Source organism: Hemitrygon akajei, chromosome 22, assembly GCF_048418815.1.
Source record: "Hemitrygon akajei chromosome 22, sHemAka1.3, whole genome shotgun sequence".
Taxonomy (NCBI): Eukaryota; Metazoa; Chordata; class Chondrichthyes; order Myliobatiformes; family Dasyatidae; genus Hemitrygon; species Hemitrygon akajei.
In genome coordinates, this window is record NC_133145.1 from 12,482,683 (window position 1) to 12,509,165 (window position 26,483).

The 26,483-nt window shown below is 44.3% G+C and overlaps 1 protein-coding gene across 1 annotated transcript in view; it reads left to right on the forward strand.

Annotated features, from left to right (window-relative positions):
* Positions 1 to 26,483, forward strand: part of ddx41 (DEAD-box helicase 41) — a 50,891-nt gene continuing 24,408 nt past the window's right edge. Inside the window, exons 1-9 of the mRNA XM_073026708.1 lie at positions 1 to 146; positions 6,562 to 6,639; positions 10,372 to 10,528; positions 11,020 to 11,094; positions 15,219 to 15,279; positions 17,982 to 18,118; positions 19,667 to 19,739; positions 21,821 to 21,974; positions 25,879 to 26,015. Coding sequence (XP_072882809.1) covers positions 99 to 146; positions 6,562 to 6,639; positions 10,372 to 10,528; positions 11,020 to 11,094; positions 15,219 to 15,279; positions 17,982 to 18,118; positions 19,667 to 19,739; positions 21,821 to 21,974; positions 25,879 to 26,015 — 920 coding nt within the window. The 5' untranslated portion in view covers positions 1 to 98. The remainder of the gene's footprint in view (positions 147 to 6,561; positions 6,640 to 10,371; positions 10,529 to 11,019; positions 11,095 to 15,218; positions 15,280 to 17,981; positions 18,119 to 19,666; positions 19,740 to 21,820; positions 21,975 to 25,878; positions 26,016 to 26,483) is intronic.

The following is a 26,483-nucleotide window of genomic DNA, read 5'->3' on the forward strand; positions in this document are numbered from 1 at the left end:
CACTCTTACCGAGCACCACCCGGAGCAGGGAAACGGACGGACCGGAAGGAACTGGCAAGCGGACGGGAAGTGCAACGACGTCGGGAGAAGGTCCGGCGATGGAGTCGGAATCTATGAGCGGAGAGTTCGATGGCGGCAGTGGGAAGGTATGCGCCGTGTGGGACCCGGGGAGGCGGGGACCGTGTTGGACCCGGGACCCGGGGTTGCGGGGAGGCGGGGACCGTGTTGGACCCGGGACCCGGGGTTGCGGGGTTGCGGGGACCGTGTTGGACCCGGGGCCGCGGGGAGGCGGGGACCGTGTTGGACCCGGGGCCGCGGGGAGGCGGGGACCGTGTTGGACCCGGGGAGGCGGGGACCGTGCGGGAGGCGGGGAGGCGGGGACCGTGTTGGACCCGGGGAGGCGGGGACCGTGCGGGAGGCGGGGAGGCGGGGACCGTGTTGGACCCGGGGAGGCGGGGACCGTGCGGGAGGCGGGGAGGCGGGGACCGTGCGGGACCCGGGGACCCGGGGAGGCGGGGACCGTGCTGGACCCGGGGAGGCGGGGAGGCGGGGACCGTGTTGGACCCGGGGAGGCGGGGAGGCGGGGACCGTGTTGGACCCGGGGTTGCGGGGAGGCGGGGACCGTGCGGGAACCGGGGAGGCGGGGACCGTGTTGGACCCGGGGTTGCGGGGAGGCGGGGACCGTGCGGGACCCGGGGTTGCGGGGACCGTGTTGGACCCGGGGCCGCGGGGAGTCGGGGACCGTGCGGGACCCGGGGTTGCGGGGAGGCGGGGACCGTGCGGGAGGCGGGGACCGTGTTGGACCCGGGGAGGCGGGGACCGTGCGGGACCCGGGGTTGCGGGGAGGCGGGGACCGTGCGGGAGGCGGGGACCGTGTTGGACCCGGGGAGGCGGGGACCGTGCGGGACCCGGGGTTGCGGGGAGGCGGGGACCGAGCGGGACCCGGGGTTGCGGGGAGGCGGGGACCGTGCGGGACCCGGGGAGGCGGGGACCGTGTTGGACCCGGGGTTGCGGGGAGGCGGGGACCGTGCGGGACCCGGGGTTGCGGGGACCGTGTTGGACCCGGGGCCGCGGGGAGTCGGGGACCGTGCGGGACCCGGGGTTGCGGGGAGGCAGGGACCGTGCGGGACCCGGGGTTGCGGGGACCGTGCGGGACCCGGGGCCGCGGGGAGTCGGGGACCGTGCGGGACCCGGGGCCGCGTCAGTTGTCCGGCAGCGATGCCGCATCATGGACGGTGCCCGAGCAGAGACTCCGTTATCGGTGAAAGGGTGACAGGTCTCCTAGGAAGCCACTACTGCAGTATATAGGGATAAGGTTTGCTCTCTGTTGTCTCTGTGGAATATTACGTGCCTGGTGCAGCCTTCCTACCCGAGGAAGGACGTAGTGAGGCAGGTCAATGAGGGATCTCCAGTCTGTTCCCGGGAATGGGGATCTGTCCCTTGGGTTGGGGATAAGCAGGCAGTGTTGTACTCTCCAGAGTTTACAAGAATGAGGCTTGAATGTTAACGATCTCGAAAGACTTAACGGGGTAAATGTGGGGATGATGTTTCCACTCCCAGAGGAGCCTAGAATTAAGGTTATAATCTCAAAATCGAAAGAGTAGATCATTCAGGACGGGATAGAAAAAAATGTCTTCACTGGAAAGTAGCTAATTTTGGAATTCTGTACCCAAGGCAGCTGTGGAGGCTCGTACTTTGAATGTATTCAGTATAAAGGCCAATAGATTTTTAGGTACAATGGAAACCAATAGATATAATTTTGATACAGAGGGTCACAGTGTGGAAACAGTTCTTTTGGCCCAACTTAACTATACTGTGCAAAAGTATATTCCTGAGATTTGACCTATGTTTCTCTAAACCTTTCTCATCCATGTTTGTGTTTAAATGCTGCAATTGTACTTCCTCTGGAACCTTGTTCCATATCCCATCACCCTCTCTGGAAAAACTTGCCCACTCATATTTAAGAATAGTGTGATGGTATGGGAATGGGGGAAGGACTGAATGACAAACCTGTTACTATTCCTTCATGGTTTTATGGGATTCTCTTTGGGCATCTGACTTCTAAAAATAGTACAGACAGTGGTGTGTACTGGTTATCACTCAGGATGAAAATAACAGGTTTTGAATTCTCTTTGGAATAGAAGATAGAACATTGATCCAATTAAAGTACTTAAGATATTTAAAGGATAAATTAAATGTTTCCAGTGGTGGGGTGGTCTGAATTAACCTGACACACTCAGAACACTGCGGAAAGGTATAGACCAGGGTTGGCAAACCTTTTGAGAGCGTGTGCCAAAATTGTCAATAATGTTCTAAAAAAATTAGCTTGCATGACGTAATAATTTTAAACAATGAATATCATTGATTAATGAATTAGTAACAATAATTAGAGACTTTTTAAAGGAAAGACATGATTTCTGTTGCTTTTTTGTTTATTTTGAAGTCTCAAAACTAGCAGCAGTTGGAGTTACCCGAATAAATGTTGTCAAAATATTTAACTGTATTTTTTTTAATGCTGATTCCTCGAGAATGTGTTGTTTTTGTTCTTGCTTACTTTTGTAACAAAGACATTAGTGAATGGTTTAATAATGCCACTTTATGGAGAAGTACTGTACACCACTGTTCGGAACAACATTTCCAAACTGCTTTATTATCTATTTTAATAATATCAAATCTTGCACTCCACCGTCCTTCAAAATCTCTGCCGCTTTCCCTATTATTTAAGCATCTTTGTTTCCTTGCTGGATTGTCTGATGTTCTGAACAAACTGAAAAAGGTGAACACAATTCAAAATATCTCACTGATAAACTTAAGTAACATGTTTCACGAATATAAATAAAATGTTCTTTTGCCAAAAAAAACTGCTTACAATATTTACTGTTATTATGACTGGTAATGCCTACATCCCGTAAATGAATAAAAAAAAGTGGTCTGATTTTTATCTAAATCACAATAATAGACAAACACCATCTGCTTAAACTAATAACACACAAACAATTGTACTCCTTCTCGTCAATACTGAGTACACCATTTAAACAATCACAGTCTAATTTCAAAAATTTTGAGAACCTCTGTGGTCATGCCTTCCACAAAAGCTATTTGGAGTCAGGTGTTCCAGTCAATGAGATGAGATTAGATGTGGATTGTAGAGGTGTCCTGCCCCATAAAGAAGACAAAGTCAGGTTACCGACAGAGCCTGCTCTTCTCGAAGAACACCATGCCTCAATCAAAACAACTTTCAGGGGACTGTAGAAGAAGAATTGTAAAGATGCATGAAGCTGGAAAAGCATTTCTGAGGACCTGAGTGTTCATCAGTCCACAGTAAGAGAAATTGTCCATAACTGGAGGAAGTTCAGTACTGTTGTTACTCTCCCTAGGAGTGGGTGTCCTGCAAAGATCACACCAGGAGCACAATGTGCAATGCTGAAGTAGGTGAAGGAGAACCCAAGGGTAACAGCGAAATACATGCAGAAATCTCTAAGACTTGCTAAAGTCTCTGTTCATGTGTCCACGATAAGAAAAACACTGAACAAGAATGGTGTTCATGGAAGAACACCGTGGAGGAAACCACCTCGCTCCAAAATAAACATTACTGCACATCTCAAGTTTGCAAAAGACCACCTGAATGTTCCATAACATCTCTGGGACAATGTTCTGTGGACAGATGAGACAAAAGTTGAACTTTTTGGCAGAAATTTAAATTGCTATGTTTGGAGGAAAAAGGGCACTGCACACCAACTGTGAAGCATGGTGGAAGGAGCATCATGGTTTGGGGCTGTTTTGCTGCCTCAGGGCCTGGACAACTTTCAATCATTAAGGGAACAAAGAATTTAAAACGATCAAGAATTGTCAGGGTAGCGGTCTGTCACCTGAAGCTTAATAGAAGTTGAATGATGCAACAAGACAATAATCTGAAACACAAGTAAATCAACAACAGAATGGTTTAAAAAGAAGAAAAATTTGTGTTTTGGAATGACCAAGTCACAGTCCAGACCTTAACCCAATTGAGGTGCTGTGGCATGACCTGAAGAGGGATGTCTGTGCAAGGTATCCCAGAAATACTGGTGAATCGAAACAGTTTTGTATGGAGGAATGGTCTAAAATTCATCCTCGCTGTTGTGGAATTCTGATCAGCAGCTACAGGAAATGTTTGGTGGAGGTTTTTGCTGTTAAAGGAGGTTCATCCAGTTATTAAGTACAAGGGTTCACATACTTTTTACAGCCTGGACTGTGAATGATTAAACAATGTGTTCAATAAAGACATGAAAAGTACAATTGTTTGTGTGTTATTAGTTTAGGCAGATTGTGTTTGTGTATTAATGTGACTTTTATGAGTAACTAATCTAGAGAACCATGTAACTGCAAAGGGTTCACAAACTTTTCCTTGCATCTCTACATGGGATGCTGGCCTTTATTTGTTGAAGATGAAGAAGAAGACTAGCCCTTAACTTGGCAGTGGGGTTATCGGGGCACCGTCATGACGGTGTTCTGTTGCAAGCTATTCTTGTTTTTACGAGGCTGAGTTGCTAGCTCGATGCTCAACCCCACTTGGATTCGAACTCGGGAACCTTCGCTCCGAAGTCCAGCGCTGATATTATTACGCCACCAAGCGGGACTTTATTTGTTGAGGTATAACATAAAAACATGGATGTTGTGCTAGTGCAGTGTGCAACTCTAATTTGGTTACAGCTTGAGTAATTTATACATTTCTGATCTCTGGAACATAGGATTAGAGGAAGAGGATGCAGAATAGATTTATGAGGGTATTATCAGGATGAGAACATTGTTGTTATAAGGAAAGATTGGGGAGGCTGGGATTGTTTTCGCTGGAACAGAGCAGTGTGAAACAATACTTAAATTGAAGTGTATAAATTGACGAGGGGGTCTGTACAGAGTTCAATAAAGGGTCCACTTTATCTTTGAAGGGTTAAAACTGAGATAGGAAGTTACGTCAAGTAACTTTCCCATCCTACAGTTTTAACCCCTCAAAGGAAAACAAGTAATGAAGAATTAAAGAAGCACTGAAGAACATTTTCTCACTCACTGGATTCGAAGGACCATATGCACAAGAAGTAGAGGTTGCTCCTGCAACCACTAGACCCTGCTCTGCCGTTCAATAAGGTCACTTATGATCCACAACTCTGGATTACCATTTACCCCTCGTTAGCTTACTGCTTCTGTGTGATAGCTTTCTGCTTACCTCTTGTTTATCAGGAATATATGTGCGTCCATCTTGTATTAAGGAAGAAACTTCTGAAGCCTCATGTATTCTGAGAGAAGAAATTTCACCTCATGGTGTCCCCAGTTCTAGATTCTTTCACAACACCCTGTAGTCCAACCTGTTATGAACCTTTAGCATTTTGTATTTTTATCAAGCTTAGCTTGCCTACTGATCGCTTGGAAGATCCAAGCCAGGTATCATTCTAGTAATCTTCTCTTGCATCCTTTCTTAAATAAGGGCACCAAAACTGAAAATAGATCATCAGAAACGAGAAAATCTGCAGATGCTAGAATTCTAAACAACGTACACAAAATACTGGAGAAACTCAGCAGGCCAGGTAGCGTCTATAGAGAAGAGTACAGTTGATGTTCCTCCAGCATTTTATGTGTTTTGCTGAATTCATCAGATGTTGTCTCAACCATGTCTGACACACAATGTTGGGATTTCTCCGTTTAGTTCCTCTGGCAATGAACAGTAACGTTGTGGTAGATCTCTGTATTGTCTGCTGCACCTACACACTAGCCTTTTGTGAATTGTGAGCTCAGGCGCTTGGGTCCCACCCACTTCACCCCTGAGCTGCACAACTTTTTAGATAATGTTTGTTTGTGTCATCAGCAAATTAAGCAACTCTATCTCTAGTGCCTTCATCCAGGTTGTTTCTATAAACTGTAAAAACGCTGATGACAATGATACACCACTCAGTATGTCTCACCAATAGAAAAACAGACCTATTTATGCCGAGCCAATCGTCTATCCATATTATCTCTGAGTCTCAATGAAGGGTTTTGGCCTGAAATGTCAACTGTTAACTCTTTTCCATAGATGTTTCCTGGCCTGCTGAGTTCCTCCAGCATTTTATGTGTTGCTTGATTTCCAGCATCTGCAGATTTTCTCATGTTTCAAATAACAACTATGACTTTCTGGAGGAGGACCAAAAGACTGTTCTCTCAAAAAAAAATGTCGGGAATTTGAAAACTGAGAAGGGCTGATTCAGAAGTTTCAAGGCTTATGTTTTGTGAAGGAGCACAGTACAGGAGCTGCTGGGGTTAATGGATTGGCAGTGCAGCTGAATAGCAAAATAGCTTTCAAGCTGAATGCTTACTCCCTTTTCCTCTATTCCTCGTCATTTATTCCTTAAGATAGATCTCTAAAACCATCACGGACAGTGACCCACCTTATGTTACTCAGTTCCAGGTACGTGTGCTTGTGTCCACTCCGGTTTGGGAGGGTCGAATGCAGCATCCTGCTTGCTGATTGTCATGTGAGAAGGTTACCGCACCCCTCTACCGTATCAACCGATTAGAGATTGGCTCTTCCAGCTCTTTTTTTTTGTATTTTAGCGTGCACGATCTGAAGATGAGGATGACAAGGAGGAATATATTCCATATGTTCCTGTTAAACAGAGAAAGCAGAAGATGGTAAGTGACTCTGCCCTGTTCAGTATATTGCTGTTCAATTTCACCCTGCTGCTGGATGTACTTTCCAAAGCTGTGATCATGTTTTTGGGAGTGATACAACAGAACCAACTGGAGTTCTCTGATCTATTTATCTGGGCATCCTGTCTTGTTCTTTTCTGAATCTCTGAGAAATTAGCAAAGAGAGAGTGTGTTTGAGATTTGACATTTTGTCAGCCCTTAAACTTATAACAGGAGTGGTGTTTGTATCATGTTCTTCCAGTCTGGGAGGTGGACAATGGAGTGGGAGAACACAGATTACATTTTGTCTTTCAGGGAAACCATACCAGAGTGAAGGCTTGTGGGCACCTTCAGTTTCTCCAGGAACTCTGAACAGAGCAACTGGTTGACAGATTAAGTTCTGCCATTTCCTATTCCTCGAGTGGAAAGCATTTGTGTTTGTATACCCCAGAGAAAAGCAAATGTAAATGGAGAGTGGTGAAATTTTATCAAAAGGAGTGTTGAGAAAAGAAACTGAGCATTCTGTAATTGGGGAAATTACAACAGAGTGCTCGGAAGATGGCTTTCTGTTGAATCCTGTTTGAGGGATCACCACACGAGTCTGGGAATCTCCAGTAGGAAGATGGAGAGAGAGAGAGAGAGATATTCCTTCAGGCATGACATTTTGTAAATAAGTGCAGAACAATTTCTGTCACTCAAGAGTTATACAGCATAGAAACAGGCCCTTCAGCCAACTGTGTCTGTGCTCACCAAGATGACTATCTATACTAATCTCAGTGATCTGTATTAATTCCATAGCCCTCTTATCTCCTCATTTGAGTACCTGTCAAGGTGCCTTTTAAATGTTGTTACTATTCCTGCCTCCACCACCACCTCTGGCAGCTCATTTAACACCAGCTACTCTGTGAAAAAAGCATCCATCAGATTCCCTTTAGACCACCTCCCTCTCATCCCAAAAGTCTGCCCTTTAATTTTAAACACCTCACACCATGGAAAACGGACTCCAGCTATTGACCCTGTCTTTGCCCCTCATACTTTTACATACCTCTAATCACTTCTCAGCCTCCTTTACTCCAGGAGAACCAAACAGACCTAGCCGATCCAAACCTTCCTGATAACTGAAGCCCTCCAATCCAGGAACTGTCCTCTCTTGCTTAATCACATCCTGCATGTAGTTTGGTGACCAGAGCTGTACATAATTCTCTCGAGATTCTGTAGTTGCTTTAAATCCAGAGCAACAAATAGGAACTCAGCAGGTCAGGCAGCATCAACGAAGAGGAATGAACACGTGATGTTTCAGGCCGAGTCCCTTCATCAGGACTCAGGACATAAGTGTGGCTTAACCAACTTTCTGTACAACTGTAACCTGGCATCCCAACATAGCACTCCATGTCTGGGCTAATGAAAACAAACTTGTTTTACCATGTGTTTTCTTTACTGCCCTACCTATGTTGCCTCTTTCAGGAAACTATGTACTTTGTAGGTATTGAGCCCAGTGTCAGATTAAACAAAGATAATAAACAGGTGCTAATGATCAATGACATAATGAATTGAATGAGCTAAACTGGTTAACTGAAACAGAAACTGGTGTAATAAGAATCAAACTGGGTGAAGGGCAACCAGACTAAAAGGTGAGGGTGTGAAAGATGTGACAGTTTAACCTTCAAATCTTGCACCATGGCAAGAGTGAGCAGAGCAATAAGACTCAAGATGGTCACCCTGCATCAGCAAGCTCTCTCAAGCAGAAATTTTGTGGTAGTCAGGAGTTTCAAGGTATGCTGTTCAAGCTCTTCTGGAGAAGCGCAAAGAAACAGGCAAGGTTGAGTTCCAGAAATGCAGTGGTTGGCCACAGAAACTGGTTGCAGCAGACGAGATACATCAAACTGACGTCCCTTCTACATCGAAGAAATCTAGCACAGCTATCAGCTCTGAACTCGCAGGAACCACTGGAACACACCTCTACAGTCCGGAGAAGTCTTCATAGAGGAGTTGCTGCCACAAAGACATTCCTCTGAAGTGGAAACAAAGCCAAGAGACTCACCAGACGCAAATGCACGAGGGCTGGGATGCTGAATGATGGCAGCAAGTGCTCTGGACTGACTAGTCTAAATTTACATTTTTGGCTCAACGAGGTGGCAGTTTATCCCTAGAGGCACTATATGGATGAGTGTCTGCAGCCAATAGTGAAGCACAACAGAGGTTCCCTGCAGGTTTAGGGCTGCAGTTTTGCAAATGAAGTTGGTGATCTGGTCAAAATTAATTGAACCCTCAATGCTGAGAAGAACAAGTAGATTCTCATCCATCACACACAATACCATCAGGGAGGCGTCTGATGGGTCCCGACTTAATTCTGCAGCAGGACAATGCCCCCAAACACATGGCCAAAGTCATAAAGAACCATCTTCAGCAAAAAGAAGAACAGGGAGTTCTGCAACAAATGGTGTGGCCTTCACAGAACCATGATCTCAACATCATGGAGGCTATCTGGGATTACCTAGAGAGACAGAAGCAAGCAAGACAGTCAGAGGCTGCAGAGGAACTGTGGCAAGTTCTCCAAGATGCTTGGGACAACCTACCAGTTGATTTTCTTATAAAATTTCATGACAGTGTATCTAAGAGAATTGATACAGTTTTAAAGGCAAAGAGTGGTCACACATTTCATTGGTTTATTTTTGAAAGCATGTTTGCTTCACAGGTTTTTTTTACATGTGCCTAAGACTTTTGCACAGCATTCTGTTGGCTAGCTCATCCTGGATCCAATGTGTTCTTACCTTCCAGACCAGCCTCGACTATGTCTGTGGCCTGGCCTATCATTTCACTTGGTCACCTCTTCAAAAGAACTTAGTCAAATTTGTAAGATAATTAGTTCCTTCTTCATGGACCTCTGTTGATTCAAGTATATAAGCAGATTGCAAGAAAATTAAGACAGTTGAAAACGTTTTACATTCCATTTCTTTGGTGCTTCTTTGACTATATTATAGCATTCAAGTTAGTGTTGCCGATCAACCGGGCTCTGAATACGTGCACTCATTCCTCAAGCATACTGTATTTTGCTTGTGCACAAGGTGAGCAGCATGTCTCCACACTATACTGAAATCAGAACAGGAAAAATGCTATTTTTATATAGAATTGACAAGCAGTTATGGCTGTTGACCATTTGGTAAACTGTATGTTTGAAATTCTTACATGCAAAATCAATCGCCATTGACAGTAGAGGTGTGAATCCCTGAGCTGCTCAGGGATGAACTGCCATTCACATATGATATTTTGAAGTTATTAAAGCAATTGTCCCTTAGTTACTGTGTCTCTTTTGCATACTTTTGTTATATTCTTATCATGAAATGGCTGCAGTTCTCTTCTGTGCTCTTCAAAGACCTTTCTTACCTTGTCTGCACTCTATCTTTCCCTTAATATTATGTTAACCCTTGCCTTACTGCAACTTCCACAGACGCACAATAGATTGGACGTGTTTTGTCGACAGACTGGCATGGATGAAATGCTAGCCATGCAGTCTCAATGATATTGTCTTGTGCCCAAAGAGTCATCAATCTGGATGACAAACTCTGTTCCATTCTCCCCACCTGACCTCCTGAGGATTTCCAACATTTTCTGTTTATTTCAGATTTTCAACAATATTTTTACTTTGCAGAGTTGAAGTGACTGCTGGGGGAAGCACTGGTAATGTTCTGGTTTAACCCTTTCTGGTGACTGATTTCTCCTGTGTCGTGTGCACAGATGGAGAAGTTGGCACGGATGAGGAGGAAAGGTGTCGTGCATGATGACCAGGACAGCGGCAGTGACCACAGAGAAGATGACGGCGATGGCCCTCTGGGACCACGATCCAATATCAGTCTGCTGGACCAGCACCAGCAGCTGAAGGAAAAAGCAGAAGGTCCAGCATTTCCATCTGACTTGGGACTGGGAGCTGGGAGCTCTGTGGGAGGAGCCTGCCTTGCTGTCAGTTAACATCAAAATATTAACAGCAAGGCACTGCTAGGCATTCCTTCAACAAATGTGAGACCAGGAGGCTTGATGTGGGTAATGTTGGGCTGGGGTAGTCTAACAACAGAATGAAAGGTAATTGGAAACTTGTGAGAGAATGGGGAGATGGAAACTTAACAGTTAAATGCAAAGAAGTCTGAAAGTCAAGGTGGGGTTGTGGGTGTTTGCAAAGGGGCTGGGACATTGGGTAGTGTGAACCTCAGCATCAGGCACTCACAGGAGCAAATGTTCTGTTGAAAGTACCCATAATACACATGGGATGTGGGGTTGGGGGTGGATGGAGTCAGAACAGTTCAGTTCGGCATCAGTAATAGTGTTCACGATGTTTGGGTTTTGAACGCGAGCTTTGAAAGTGCTGATCGTGTGGATTGTGTTTTATAGCACGCAAAGAATCTGCTAAAGAAAAACGACTAAAAGAAGAGGAAAAAATTTTGGAAAGTGTCGCTGAAGGCAGAGGTCAGTTTAAACGTTGGAACAGTGGGCTGTAACATTCACTCTACAAAAGAAACAGGCCATTGGGTGCCACTGTTTACATTGTGTATGAGTCTCCTACACCCCCCCCCCCCCCCCACCACTTCCAACCTGCCATCTGGTTCCTCCATTTCCGGTTTATCCTTGTGTCTGCGTACATAGCCTATCCCTGTAATCCGTTCTCATCCTGCTACTCACCCCTGCCCTGTGCCTCTCATTTTTTACATTGCATCTTTACTGCCATATTCCCATCTTCACCTCCCCATTCCCAAGTTCTAGTTCTTAATATCCACCTCCACTAATCCCACTTTGCTTGTCCTACTTTCTGGTAAATCATCTGTATTCCACTATTGCATCTTGACTTTTCTCCCTCAAATCTCACACTGCTTTTATTCCCATCCTGTCTCTCGAGTTCTTCTGATTCCACCCTATCTCTTCCTAACGATCCTATTCCTACACAAACCAGTCACCATTGTACCCACCCATACCTTTATATCCACCCTACGCTCTTCGCTTCTTTCCCCACTCAGTGCTGTCAGCACACTGTTATCATTCTACTATGTCTGCTACTAATTTTCTTTGGGATCAAAGTATCTATCTATCTATCTATCTATCTATATCCATTCTGCTGCCTCACCTTTTCATCCCTATCCAGTGCTGTCCTCTGCAAGTTTTAGAAAGGGGATACATTCACAGATTGCACAATGTTCATTTCCATTTCTAGTTCCTCGGCAAATTAAGCAGTCTGCAGCTGCGTGCAGCAACACCCAGATGATGTTCGAGCCCGGGCTGATAAGTGACCAGAACATTCATGCCACAGATCATCTCCAACAGCAGGGAGTCCTGCCTTGACATTCAAAGGCATTACTATCGCAGATCACTCTATTGGGACCCTGTCCAGAATCAGAATCAGATTTATTATCACCTATGTATGACATGGAAACTTGTTGATTTGTGACAGCACCCTAAACATTCATTCCCTCTGTCACTGGCACACTGTGGTTGCAGTGTGTATTAGCAACAAAATGCAAATTGCACATCACTGTGACTTGGAAATATCTATATACTTTTCATCATTGTTGCCTCTAAATCCTAAGTTGGGGTACCACAAGGTTTGCAACAGCTCTGGAAGGCTATCTCCTTCATTACCTTCACAAGGGCAATAAATGCTAGCAACCCACATATACTGTAAAATTTCATCACTGAATTGCTCTTTTCTGAAATTAGGCTCTTGGGCCTTATTCCCCCACTGTTCCCACCTTGCTAAGGTTTTTCTATTCTCACCATGTCCTTGTAAAATCCCTATCATCTTGACCCTCTACCTTTCTATTTCCACTTTGGCCTCCACCCTAGATACCATCCCTGATACCTCTCTTCATATATTCCTACCGGTCTGCTCCTTGCCCCTCTGTATCCAGCCTGCCCTTGACTTCCAATGCCAGCCTACTCGCCACCCTTTCTCTAACCCCATTATTCCCATCCTGCCTTCATATGGCACTAATGCCACAAGTGTACTGTGTAGGATTCTCATTATTCTGGTCTCATCCTATCCTTGTAGAAACTACTCTAGTTTTTCTGGTACTGTTGTTAAAGTAAACAGTCTAGAGTTTGCTAGATTAGTCTGTCTCCCATTTTTAGAATTTGGGTTAAATATTTGGTGTTCTACCACTATTGATTTTGCTATTTATTGGTGTGTATGGGTGCTCTCTTTTATCTCCTTAGAATACAAGGGAACCAAAGCTTTGTCCTTTGTCCATCTTTTTATTGTGACCATTTTTCTGTTCATTGAATTTACATCACAGAAATAGGTCTTGGCCACTTCCTTGTCCAAGCAGTCTTCATTAGCATAGTATTCAATTCCCTTCTTCCTCATTTCCTTACCTTGGGAGACAGATTATCCTCAAAACTCTTGCTGACTCCCACAATTATCTTGACTACCCCCCTCCCACTTTATCTCCAGTAAGGATACCTACCTCTTCTCTCATTTTCTCTCTGTTGTATCTGTCCTCAAGATGAAGGTTCCCATTCCAGTACTACTTAAGTATCCTCTTCTTCTCCAACATCTCCCCCCACCAAGCAGAGCAGAGTTAGAGTTGGTCATTACCCTCCACAACCAGCATACTTTGCCATTTCCACTAGTTGCAATGACAGGATCCAATCACCAGTTGCATCTTTCTCTCTCCCTCCCACCCCTATTTCTGGACCACTCTTCCATGTTTCCCTTGAGTGCTTATCACTTTTCACCCACCCTTTTTGTCACCTAGAAACAATAGAAGATGCAACGCTGTCCCTACACCACCTCTCTCACCACTGTCCAGCTCCTCCAGGGGAGGAAGAGATTCCCGTGCACCTCTCCCACTCTTGTTTATTGTAATTTGTACATGCCTCCACTACTCCAGGGAGACCAAGCTGTTGGTTGGTGTGACAATGGTTTGTGGAATACCTGTGCTCAGACTGAAATGGCTTCTGATTGCATGTCATCTTATCTCTCCTCCCAACTCCCACACTGACCTGTCTGTCCTCAGACTTCTGCACTGCCAGTGTGGGGCTAGACACTAAATTGGAAAAACAACATTTCGTATTCTGTTTAGATAACCTAAAACTTGGTGGTGTGAACATTGAATTTTCCAGCTTCCTATTTATTAACTGCCAAAAATGGTTTTTCTATTACTCTCTCCCTCTTAACTTTCTCATATTGTTGACATGTTGTCTCTTTATTGAAAACTGAGCATAAAGCATCTCATCTCCTCCCTTCAGTGTGTTCTCCCTTCCATTTCCTTTGCTCCTTCCTTAATTTCCTGCCCTTATCTTAATTCTCTTCTTTGCTTCTCAAGCATCTAAAAACTTTCATTAGTACCTTCTGGTATTTTCTTCAAAATTCCAGCTGTTTTCCCAAATTCAGCAGATTCCTCTTTGTCATCATCTGTTGTTTCTGAACGTTGCTCACTTTAAAAAAATTTATTTATGATGTAGAACCTGGCCAAGCCCAGCAGGAGCTTACTGTGTGTGTTGGGTTAGGGTGTGGACTATGCAAAACCAGGCCTTGCTAACTTGTCTCCTACTTTATCCTCGGGACGGTTTGCAAATCCATTTGCGATGGTTATGCTACATTGATAGTAGGTTCATCTGGAAAAAAATTCTCAAGTGCTGTGGCTGAGATTGGCTGTGATTAGACAGCTTTTTGAGTTGACACCCGGCCCGACATTAGTGTGACACCCCTCAGGTGGCAATTTTGCTGAACTCTATTCATCTCTACTTTTTAAATTATTGTTCACTCCAAGTCAGTAAGCATGGAGTCAGATAAGGTGAATGGTCCCAGTTTTTTTTAACAGGGTAGGTGAGTCTAGAACTAGAGGAAATGGATTTAAGGTGAGAGGGGAAAAAATTTAAAGTGACCCAAGGAGTAACTTCTTCCACAGAAGGGGGTGTTTATGTGGAGTGAGCTGCCAGATGAAGCTGTAGTGGCGGGTACAACTACAGTGTTTAAAAGGTATTTGCACATTGTATAGACAGAGGGATATGGACCAAATGCAGGCAAATGAGACTACCTTGGTTGACATGAACAAGGTGTGATGAAGGGTTTGTTTAACTACAATCTATGATAATATTTTACCAGTAATTCTTACCATGCAGCCTGCTTTGCCTATCCACATTCCCACAGTTGTTTCAGTTCATGATCTTCACCTTCAGTATAAATAATTTATTTATTATTTGACAGTGATCGGTCCTTGTTGTAGTGTTCCTTCGTCTTTTCAACTTGCTGCTATTGTGCATGCAGTGATTCTGGCCTTGCTGGCTTTGTGGCTTTTTGAGTTGAGAGGAATTTGTGTTTCCAACGGAGAGCAGTGCTGTTGAAGTTGAACCTTTTCTTTTGGTTACTGGATTACAACAATTAACATTGTTCTGCATCAACAAAGGCTGAAACATTTCTAGCCTGAGAAAGATCAAGGGAATGTCTTGCAGGCTAGGAGGGATCAGACCATATATTTTACCTGTGTTGAGATGACGAAGGCCTGGTTTGTGTAAGTGGAGGGGGTGCTGCAGATTTTTTTGCCCATGATGGGCATTGTTTGACATTCCTATCATAACTGACTTTGTTTCAATTGTAGCTCTGATGTCTGTGAAGGAAATGGCAAAGGGTATCACCTATGATGACCCAATCAAAACCAGGTGAGTGTGTGTGCTTCCTGACTAAACAGTTCTAGTTTTGTTAGTGTTCAGTGTACATGTCTACGGGGGAGGCTAAAGCAGGGGCAGTTGATGTGGCTTCCATGATCTAATTGTCAATGACAGCAATTAATTGAATTCTGATTGAAACCCTCTGCTATACCAATGCATCAGCAGCTCCGTGTGAATATTACAGAAATGCCATTGGTTAATGCAAAACTTTAAAACAGAAAATGGAAAAAAAGATATTATCACGTACCAGGAGAATTCGTAGTGTAAGTGTTATTGTCCAGCAGTTAGAAGTTACTTCTATATTGTGTTTTCTTATCGCAAAGAGAAGGAGACCACTTGGCCCATCATGTCCATGCCAGTTCCCTGAAGGGCTGTCCCATCAATTCCATTCTCCCCCTTTCCTGTAACCCTACAATTTATTCTCATTCACATGCTCATCAGCTTCTTTTGCCATTCAGCCATACAAAAGGAAGTTGACAGTAATTAGTGATCAGTAATAAGTCCTCATGGTCATGTGGAGAATGTACAGAGAACACATTATGCCCCCAGGTCGGGTTAGACCTGGGTTTCTGGTGCTGACTGATGGCTGAGATGAGAGAAGTCCTCATGGTCATGTGGAGAATGTACAGAGTACACATTGTGCCCCAGGTCGGGTTGGACCTGGGTTTCTGGTGCTGACTGAGATGAGAGAAGTCCTCATGGTCATGTGGAGAATGTACAGGGTACACATTGTGACCCAGGTCGGTTGGACCTGGGTTTCTGGTGCTGACTGAGAGGAGAGAAGTCCTCATGGTCATGTGGAGAATGTACAGGGTACACATTGTGACCCAGGTCGGGTTGGACCTGGGTTTCTGGTGCTGACTGAGATGAGAGAAGTCCTCATGGTCATGTGGAGAATGTACAGAGTACACATTGTGCCCCAGGTCGGTTTGGACCTGGGTTTCTGGTGCTGACTGAGATGAGAGAAGTCCTCATGGTCATGTGGAGAATGTACAGGGTACACATTGTGCCCCAGGTCGGGTTGGACCTGGGTTTCTGGTGCTGACTGATGGCTGAGATGAGAGAAGTCCTCATGGTCATGTGGAGAATGTACAGAGTACACATTGTGCCCCAGGTAGGGTTGGACCTGGGTTTCTGGTGCTGACTGATGGCTGAGATGAGAGAAGTCCTCATGGTCATGTGGAGAATGTACAGAGTACACATTGTGCCCCAGGTCGGGTTGGACCTGGGTTTCTGGTACTGACTGATGGCTGAGATGAGAGAAGTCCTCATGGTCATGTGGAGAATGTACAGAGTACACATTGTGCCCCAGGTCGGTTTGGACCTGGGTTTCTGGTACTGACTGATGGCTGAGATGAGAGAAGTCCTCATGGTCATGTGGAGAATGTACAGAGTACACATTGTGCCCCAGGTCGGGTTGGACCTGGGTTTCTGGTGCTGACGGAGATGAGAGAAGTCCTCATGGTCATGTGGAGAATGTACAGAGTACACATTGTGCCCCAGGTCGGGTTGGACCTGGGTTTCTGGTGCTGACTGAGATGAGAGAAGTCCTCATGGTCATGTGGAGAATGTACAGGGTACACATTGTGCCCCAGGTCGGGTTGGACCTGGGTTTCTGGTGCTGACTGAGATGAGAGAAGTCCTCATGGTCATGTGGAGAATGTACAGGGTACACATTGTGCCCCAGGTCGGGTTGGACCTGGGTTTCTGGTGCTGACTGAGATGAGAGAAGTCCTCATGGTCATGTGGAGAATGTACAGAGTACACATTGTGCCCCAGGTCGGTTGGACCTGGGTTTCTGGTGCTGACGGAGATGAGAGAAGTCCTCATGGTCATGTGGAGAATGTACAGAGTACACATTGTGCCCCAGGTCAGGTTGGACCTGGGTTTCTGGTGCTGACTGATGGCTGAGATGAGAGAAGTCCTCATGGTCATGTGGAGAATGTACAGAGTACACATTGTGCCCCAGGTCGGGTTGGACCTGGGTTTCTGGTGCTGACTGAGATGAGAGAAGTCCTCATGGTCATGTGGAGAATGTACAGGGTACACATTGTGCCCCAGGTCGGGTTGGACCTGGGTTTCTGGTGCTGACTGAGATGAGAGAAGTCCTCATGGTCATGTGGAGAATGTACAGGGTACACATTGTGCCCCAGGTCGGGTTGGACCTGGGTTTCTGGTGCTGACTGAGATGAGAGAAGTCCTCATGGTCATGTGGAGAATGTACAGAGTACACATTGTGACCCAGGTCGGGTTGGACCTGGGTTTCTGGTGCTGACTGAGATGAGAGAAGTCCTCATGGTCATGTGGAGAATGTACAGAGTACACATTGTGCCCCAGGTCGGGTTGGACCTGGGTTTCTGGTGCTGACTGATGGCTGAGATGAGAGAAGTCCTCATGGTCATGTGGAGAATGTACAGAGTACACATTGTGCCCCAGGTCGGGTTGGACCTGGGTTTCTGGTGCTGACTGATAGCTGCTGCACTGCCCTTCTGTGCCATTTGTCAGGTGAAGAGTGTTTTTTGGCTGTAATTATGGTGTGTAGTTCTACCTAGTAATTTGAAATACCTGTGTTTTGAATCGAGCAGCAAGCTGTTGAATTGCATGGTTTAACAGCTCTGAGAGCATGTATGGTCTTCAGGTGATTGGGTTGTTGGTCAAGTTAAATAACCAGTAACATGGACCTGTCTCTGCAGCTGGAAACCACCTCGGTATATACGTTCCATGCCTGAAGCTCGCAATGACCGAGTGCGGAAGAAATACCATATCTTGGTGGAGGGGGAAGGTTTGCCGTGTCCTGTCAAACACTTCAGAGAAATGAAATTCCCACCAGGTAAGCGTGATTGAGCCCTGATGGTGAAGGACTAGTTACTGGGCCCTCAGGGCTAGCAAGGAGTCAATTGAGGATTTAATGGCACTGGAACATCCCAGACTTTAGAAAAGTAGTCAATCTAATAATCTAGCGATCATGGTTACCTGATTGAGCACAGTAAAACCCCAGAAAAAGTAATCTATTAAACCAGATACTGGCTTAGTTGTGTTGATTTAGGAATGACTATTAGTTGGGACAAAGATTCTGAAGGAATCTATGTTGCCCCACTTTTTAACGTTGTGTCTGAACTGACCAAGCAGTTCTTTCAGTACTGTGCTGGAGTTTCAGCCTTGATTATGGGCCTGGTCTGTAGATGGGCCCTGATGCCCTTCTATGTCCTCTGTATGTCTTGCCACCCAGTCATCCACAGATAACACCTAAGTGCATGTGTTGTATAAAACAAAGAATAGTTTGTTTAATCAATTGTGAAGGCTGATTTCTAGTCAGTTCCATCAATATTGGACTTGTCTGTTTTACAAGGTATCTTAAAATTACAGGAGAAGGCAGCGGAATTTGCCCCTTCAATCCCACTCCATCTTCCATTTGAGTTTACCTCAATATAATTTCTCTCTGAAAACCTTTTGGTTTCCTTAATATCTAGAGATCTACCTTTGTGTTAAATGAACTGAGTGACTGAGCCATTGTATCCCTTCAGCATGGAGAATTCCATGAGTTCACCATTCTCCAAGTGAAGACGTTTCTCTTCACTTCTTCAGTCCTGACAAAGGGTCTCGGCCCGAAACATTGACTGCTTGTTTCCAAGGATGCTGCCCGACCTGCCAAGTTCCTCCAGCATGTTTGTACGTGTTGAAGAAGTTTCTCTCATCTCAGTGCAGCCCTTGGTCCTAGACTCTGAATAAAAACTCTGATAATTTCATATTGTGCAAACTTTCCCAAGCTTGTTCCTAAAACATACAATCCAACAGAATAAAACAGTAATGAAATCCTAAACATTAGCATTCACACTGGATCCAGTGGCATTTACCACTGTTAAATCAGTCAGTAGTTAAATCCTACTCTTGCTGTTGGAATGGATTGTTAAATTTGTTCTTTACTGCCTGCAGACTCTGTTGAATGCATTGCTTTTCCTTGAACATATCCATTGTAAGTTGTGAGGAGTGTCAGTTGCTTCATTATACACACTGTGTATCAATATGCAACTTATAATCAGGAACTGTGGCAATGGATAGCTTGCTCTACGGAGTCCATGCAAAAAGCTGTTGTTGCGTTGTCACGTTGCAGTTTGTTGATTAGATTGAAAACTAATGGAAATGCATCTTCTGAGCTCCATTCCTGGCCACTGAGCTTTTGATTTTCAACATCACTGATGAAAAGTTGATGCAATTTGAGCTATTTTCTCGAGGACTGGAATTCATTTGGAGAATGGCAAGTGTTGTACCACTTGCACATGATGTGCTGCTGCTGTCCTAGCTCTGTCTCAGAGAATGTGGGATCCAAGCTGTATCTGATCTGTGGTTCCTCATAAAGTTCTTGGTCCTATGATTCCAGCAATTTTGAAAGGCCTGAAGAAGAAGGGAATTTTACATCCAACTCCAATTCAGATCCAAGGAATTCCAACTGTGTAAGTACAGAGATCTTGTGTTAAATACGCTCAGAGGGGAATTCCAATTGTGTAAGAACACGGGTTTTGTGTCTAACACACAGAGGGAACTTGAACATTGGGCTTAGTGGGCTTTTATATCTGGTAGTTGCAATTTTTTTATATAAAGGTACTGGAGATGTAATCCAGTTGCCTCAATTCAAATCCCATGCATAGCTGGGGAACTTATAATCATAAAAATTTACGGCACAAAGTTGACCATTTGTCCCTTCATATCTTAGCTAGTAAACGTTAGCTAGGGGAATTGAACAGGAACTGAGCAGTAGGAAGAGCAGTTTGTGTTCAGATGATGACAAGAGACTGATCTGCATTACTTTTTGTTCATCAAATATCAAATTTAAAAATGGCTAGAGGTCGGGCAAGCTCATGCGCACACATTGAAATTACTTGGTGGTCACTGAATGGGAATTGAACCTCAGCCTCCTGAGTGGTAGGTGAGAATTCTACTACCAGTGCTAAACTAAGTTCCTTTTTTCAATGAGTCAGAAGTAAAAAAAATTATCAGTTAAGGTAACTGGGAAACACTTGATGCAAAGGCCTAGCTAGCTAGTTTATTGATATCCTCTAGTGCCCTTGGGTGAGTAATTCCACAGATTCATCGTATTTGACTTTTATGTGTCTTCTGAAGTGACTTTGGGAGTTACTGGGTTATATCAAACTGCTTAAACAAGAATCTGAGGGATCCTTAGACACAGCCACTGACAGAAAAAGCCATTTCAAATCATTTAACCCTACATGTCTCCCCTCACTAACATCACTAATAATGGTATCATACCAAAGGGGGTGAGTTGGTCCACTGATTCACAAGTCACATTCACAAGTGGTACTTTTCAGTAATGCACCAGGCTCATTTACCAGAATTACTGGGTATATCCTTTGTCTTACCAATCATTGCATCCATGACAGAGATAGTGGCAGCAGGAGATCTCAACACCCATGATATCTCAGTTCATCAGAGTAAAAACAGATAAGTAAACCTAATTACCATTGACCATCCTCTCTCAGGTTATGTTGAACAAAGAATTCTGGGAGTGACGGGTATGGATTGTATTCTGGATGAAGGATTTCAAAGTCAAGAATGGCTTGGCACCTACTGTCGTAGATAGCAGACTGGATCTGCAGCAGGTGGTGAAAGAACTAACACAAGGGAAATAGCTTCTTGGTCATTTTCTTGCTCTGACTGTGGCAAGTCACTAGTTGTGATGGTAGTGACCTCTGCACACTTCCCTCTCTCACCTTATCTCCTTGCCTGCCCATCGTCTCCCTCTGGTGCTCCTTCCCCCCCACCTTTCTTCCATGGTCGTCTTTCTCTTTCACCAATCAACTTCCCAGCTCTCTACTTTATCCCCTCCCTCTTCACATTTCACCTAGTGTTTCTTTCTTCCCTCCCCCCACCTTTAAAATCTACTCAGCTTTTTTTCTCCAGTCCTGCCGAAGTGTTTCAGCCCGAAACGTTGATTACTCTTTTCTGTAGATGCTGCCTGGGCTGCTGAGTTCCTCCAGCATTTCATGTGTGTTGATCAGTGTGCTTATTATTGTGACCTAGAGGAAGATCAGACCACATTTTATGCAGAAAGCCAGGTAATTGCAAAAGGTTCACAAACTTTTTCTTGCAACTGAATATTAACCTTATTTCAATGCCAATGGGCCAAAATCTTGAAATTGCTTACACAGTGGGCGATTCATCAACACTGCTCAAAAAGGTAGTTTTCACTAATGTCTTAAATGATTAAAGAAAGAATATTCTTTCCGATCCTGTGAATTCCAGCAGTGTGGGAATTGGTCTCAATTTTGTGTATATTATTGGATGTTTGTGTATGCAAGTTCACTCTGCTGAATGGAGTTTCTGAATTGGGAAATTAAATCTGTGCTGGCAGCATGATCCTGAATGTGGAAGTTTCAGCAGGAGCCTGTATGGGGAGGACAGTGATGGCCTAAAGGCTTTAACCATTAGTATGATGGCCAAGTAAACGAGGAAGATATTGAGTGCTGGGATTGACTGGGTGCTCCCTTTCTCTCTAACTCTGTTGTGCTTGTTCCAGTTTATCGGGCAGGGATATGATTGGGATTGCATTTACTGGGTCTGGTAAGACTCTGGTCTTTACCTTACCCATGATCATGTTCTGCCAGGAGCAGGAGAAAAGGCTGCCATTCTCCAAGAGAGAAGGTCCATATGGACTCATCATCTGCCCATCGGTAAGTACTGTTCTCCTGTACAGCATACCTTACCTCCACTCCAAGGATGAGTCATTGGGCTGGCACTTCAATATCAAGAGCAGAGGGATTATGAGTAAAACAACAAGACATAGGAACAGAATTAGACCATTTGGCCCATCAAGTCTGCTCTGCCCTCCAATCATGGCTGATCATTTTCCCTCTTAACTCTATTCGCCTGCCTTCTCTCCATAACCTTAGATGCCTTTACTAATCAAGAACCTATCAACATCTGCTTCAAATATATCCAAAGAAATGGCCTCCACAGCTGTCTACGGCAATGAATTCCACAGATTCACTACTCTTTGGCTAAATAAATTCCTCCTCATCTCTGTTCTAAATTAATGCCCTTCTATTCTAAAGTTTTCTATTCTAATTCTCTGGAAATTAATTAACTCAGGGATAACTGCTATATAGTGTACATATGGACACTGTGGGAGCTTAATATTGAAATATAAATGAATACAGCTAAGTAAGTAGTCATTCAAAGAGCAATCTAGTCCAAAGCTCAACTAGACATTGCTTCTTTGTGTCACTTCTGGTTCTTTGCTCAGTCACTGCAAGTCTGTACCAATTTTCCAGCTATTGAAATCAATTTCTCCTTTATTAATCTAAACTCTTAATGTTATTAAATACCTCCAGCAAATCTCTTCTTAAGCAGCTGTATTCTAGTTAGAACAACTCCAGATTTCAGTCTCTCCTTAGAACTGAAGTCCTTTGCTGGATTCATTCTTGTGAAGCTCTTCAGTGTCCTTCCTCTTGTATGGTGCCCAGATTTGGACACAATACTATAGCGAGGGCTGTGCTAGTGTTTTAAATAGATTTAGCATAACTTAATGCATTTTGTACTTTATAAATTAATTATAAAAAATAAGCAGTCATTCAACCCAGTTAATCTGTACTCCCTCCATCCATCTCCTCTCAGCCTTGCAGCATAGCAATTTATTTCCCTTTTCATGTATTTGAACCACTATTATTCAAAAGCGCTCAAGCCATCTGGCTTGATCACTTCCCAGCAAGTAGATCATTTTTCTTCTTCTGTTTAAAGAAATTCTCCTTGACTCCCTTTTTGATTCAATATAGTACCTTATATTTTGGGCTCTCTTTGAACTCCCCATTAATTAGAAACATTCTCACACATCCACCTCATCCAATCCATTGAAAATGTTAACCATTCTGTCAAGAATCTTAAGTTTAATCACTTTAAAGAAAAAAAGTGCCAGATTATTTTATCTTTGCTAATAGCAATAATATCCCAAGAAGCGCTGCAAAACTTGGCAGGTCAGGCTGCATCTCTGGAGGGAAAGTCAACTGTTGTTGAATAAACTCTTCTCGGGCTTCCAGCTGAGTATAGATGTCGATTATAACAAACGTTTGAATAACAAGCTCTGCCGTCTTCTTCAGGGTTGATGCCTGGGCATGTCTGGTGGTATTTATATCCCCATAGTCTGTCCCTCCTGATTGGTTAGTCTGCATCCAATTAGGTTTCTGCTCTCCTACCTAGTTTACAATCAAATTCCAGTTCTTTCTTAGAGCGAGACAAATGTTAAAATTCCTTTCCTCTAGTTTTATTTCAATGGCTTCCTTCACCAAGCCGTCCCAAAAGCCACAAAACAGTAGTTTTGTCCCATTGAAGTTAATCCTATGGGCATTGTAAATGCAATGTTCTGCTACTGCCAAATGGATACAGCTCCTGTGCTCCTTGATGCGGGTTTCCACTGTGTGTCCCCTCTGGTTGATATACTCTGCTCGGTATTCACAGGGAATCCTGTAAATGCCAGCTGACCAGAGTCCCAGGTCATCTTTGACTTGAACAACTCATTTGGGTTATGCATATTTGCCAGGAAAGCACAAGATCCTTTTTGAGCAGTTGAATCCCTTCATCTAAATTGGAAAGAAAGTGGGGTGATAACCAGTATAAAAGGGCGGGGGAAATGTTTGGAGTAAGAGCTGGCTTCTGATGGGTGGATCCAAGTGAGGGCAGGAAAGATGTTAGAAGCTGGGAGATCAAGTCAACTTTTATTGTCATTTCGACCATAACTGCTGGTACAGTGCATAGTAAAAATGAGACAACGTTTTTCAGGACCATGGTTTACATGACACAGTACAAAAACTAGACTGAACTACGTAATAAAAAAAACACAGAGAAAGCTATACTAGACTACAGACCTACACTGGACTGCATAAAGTGCACAAAAACAGTGCAGGCATTACAATAAATAATAAACAGGACAGTAGGGCAAGGTGTCAGTCCAGGCTTCGGGTATTGAGGAGTCTGATAGCTTGGGGGAAGAAACTGTTATATAGTCTGGTCATAAGAGCCTGAATGCTTCGGAGCCTTTTCCCAGACGGCAGGAGGGAGAAGAGATTGTATGAAGGGTGCATGGGGTCCTTCATAATGCTGTTTCCTTTGCGGATGCAGCGTGTAGTGTAAATGTCCGTGATGGCGGGAAGAGAGACCCCGATGATCTTCTCAGCTGACCTCACTATCCGCTGCAGGGTCTTGTGATCCGAGATGGTGCAATTTCCAAACCAGGCAGTGATGCAGTTGCTCAGGACGCTCTCAATGCAACCCCTGTAGAATGTGATGAGGATGAAGATGACAGTTGAACATGACACAAATCTGAAACACTTGGAATCTGGTAGGAGAAGACGGTGGGGCATGGAATGGAGGGGAGAGGAGCCAGTGAGAGGAGTGTGTAGATGAAAGGTAGATGGAAAAGGTGGGGGGAAGGAAAGACGTAAAGCAATGGAGGCCAATTGCATCGGAAAGAGAGAAAGAAAGGAAAGAAAAATAGGGGAAAGGGGACAGACAGTTAATGAAAGCTTGAGAATTTGATGTTCATACCACCAGGTTGGAGATTGTCCAGGTAAAATATGAAGTGTTCTTCCTCTAGTTTTTGCTTGGCTGTGACCTGGTGGTGAAAAAGGTTGAGGACAGGCATGTCAGTGTGGGAACGGAAAGTGGAATTGAAATGGTTAATTACGGGGTTAACCCTTCTTTCTTACCACCCAGATAAAGGGTCTTGACCCAAAACATGGATAATCCACTTCTTTCCACTGATGCTGCCTGACCTACTGAGTTCTCTGGAGTTTATTGTGTTGCTGCAAACTCCAGCAGCTGCATTCTCTTGTGTCTACAGTAAGATCTCAGTTTTGCAATGTTACTTTTGGACTTTCTGTGATGGTTTTATGCCTATTTATTTCAGTATAGAAACTAGAACTATATTCATTGCACTGTAAGTAGAGCCTAACCAGGAACGTGCATCATTGCTTTTGAACTCTGTAGCCCTGTAGGTAATCCCTGGTGTTCCGTGAACATTTTGAATGCTTCAGTTCACCCATATTTCTGCCTTTAAGGGGTCTATTCACCAGTTTTCTAAAAAGGATGGTTGACATTTTAGTTTTCTGTTTATTTTGTTAAAAGTTTATTTCTCATTTAATTGCCCAGTTTGAGAGTTCTGTAATCTTACTCATTTTTCCTCTGGTAACTCCAGCACTGCAGGCTCTTCAGCCAGACATTACCTCCATCCATCCTCCCCATCTACCCTCCCAATTTTTTATAGTGTCCCCAGTTTTAGACTCCCCAAACAGGAAAACCAATAAAGCCTTTTACCTGTGGGTTGAATTCCCATCCATATCAAAAGTTACCGCAAACCAAGCCTCACTAAAGTTGGCATCTTATTCCCGTCAGTTGCCTGCCCTGGCCTCACCTCCAACACTCCAGCCCATTTAAATGTGTATTCCATCTTGTGTCCTGCAACTGCTGTACAGGTGTTGCTGATGGGAACTGATGTTTTCAGTAATTTAGAGATGTATTGATATGTGCAGTTTGTGCAACTGAATATTTGTAGGCTGAAATAATGCTCCTTCTTTCCCACTGCAGAGAGAATTGGCAAGACAGACCCACGGGATCATTGACTATTACTGCCGCTTGCTGCAAGAGGAAGGCTTCCCCCAGCTTCGCTGTGCTCTCTGCATAGGTGGCATGTCCATCAAGGAGCAGATGGAGGTTGTCAAACAGTACGTGCAATGATTCAGTAGTCCATTGTTACTCTTTCCTGTCATGCTCTGTCCTGATGCTGAGAGAGAATGTAACTGCTTTGTTGCTTTGAGACAAGTTAAAAAGGAAAAGGTTAACCCTGTGATGAAGGCTGGCAATGAAACTCAGCTGTTTAGTAGAGAATGAATAATGACATCGGATTTGACTTGATGAGACTCCTTGCAGTGTAGGAGATAAATAGCCAAATAGTCTTTTCAGTGAAGTTGGTTAATCAATATCAGGCAGGGCACAGAAAACCTGTATCTGTCAGGGTGTTGCTGGGACCCGGTGAGGAGCGGGACCCGGTGAGGAGCAGGGCACTGCCAGCAGGCAACTAAAGTCAATCTGGATCGGGCAATGAAGATGACTCCGTTTCACACATGAATCGTGGGCAGAGTGAGGATATCGAACACAAACGTAGCAGGAGTGGGGTAGTTGGCCTTTCATGC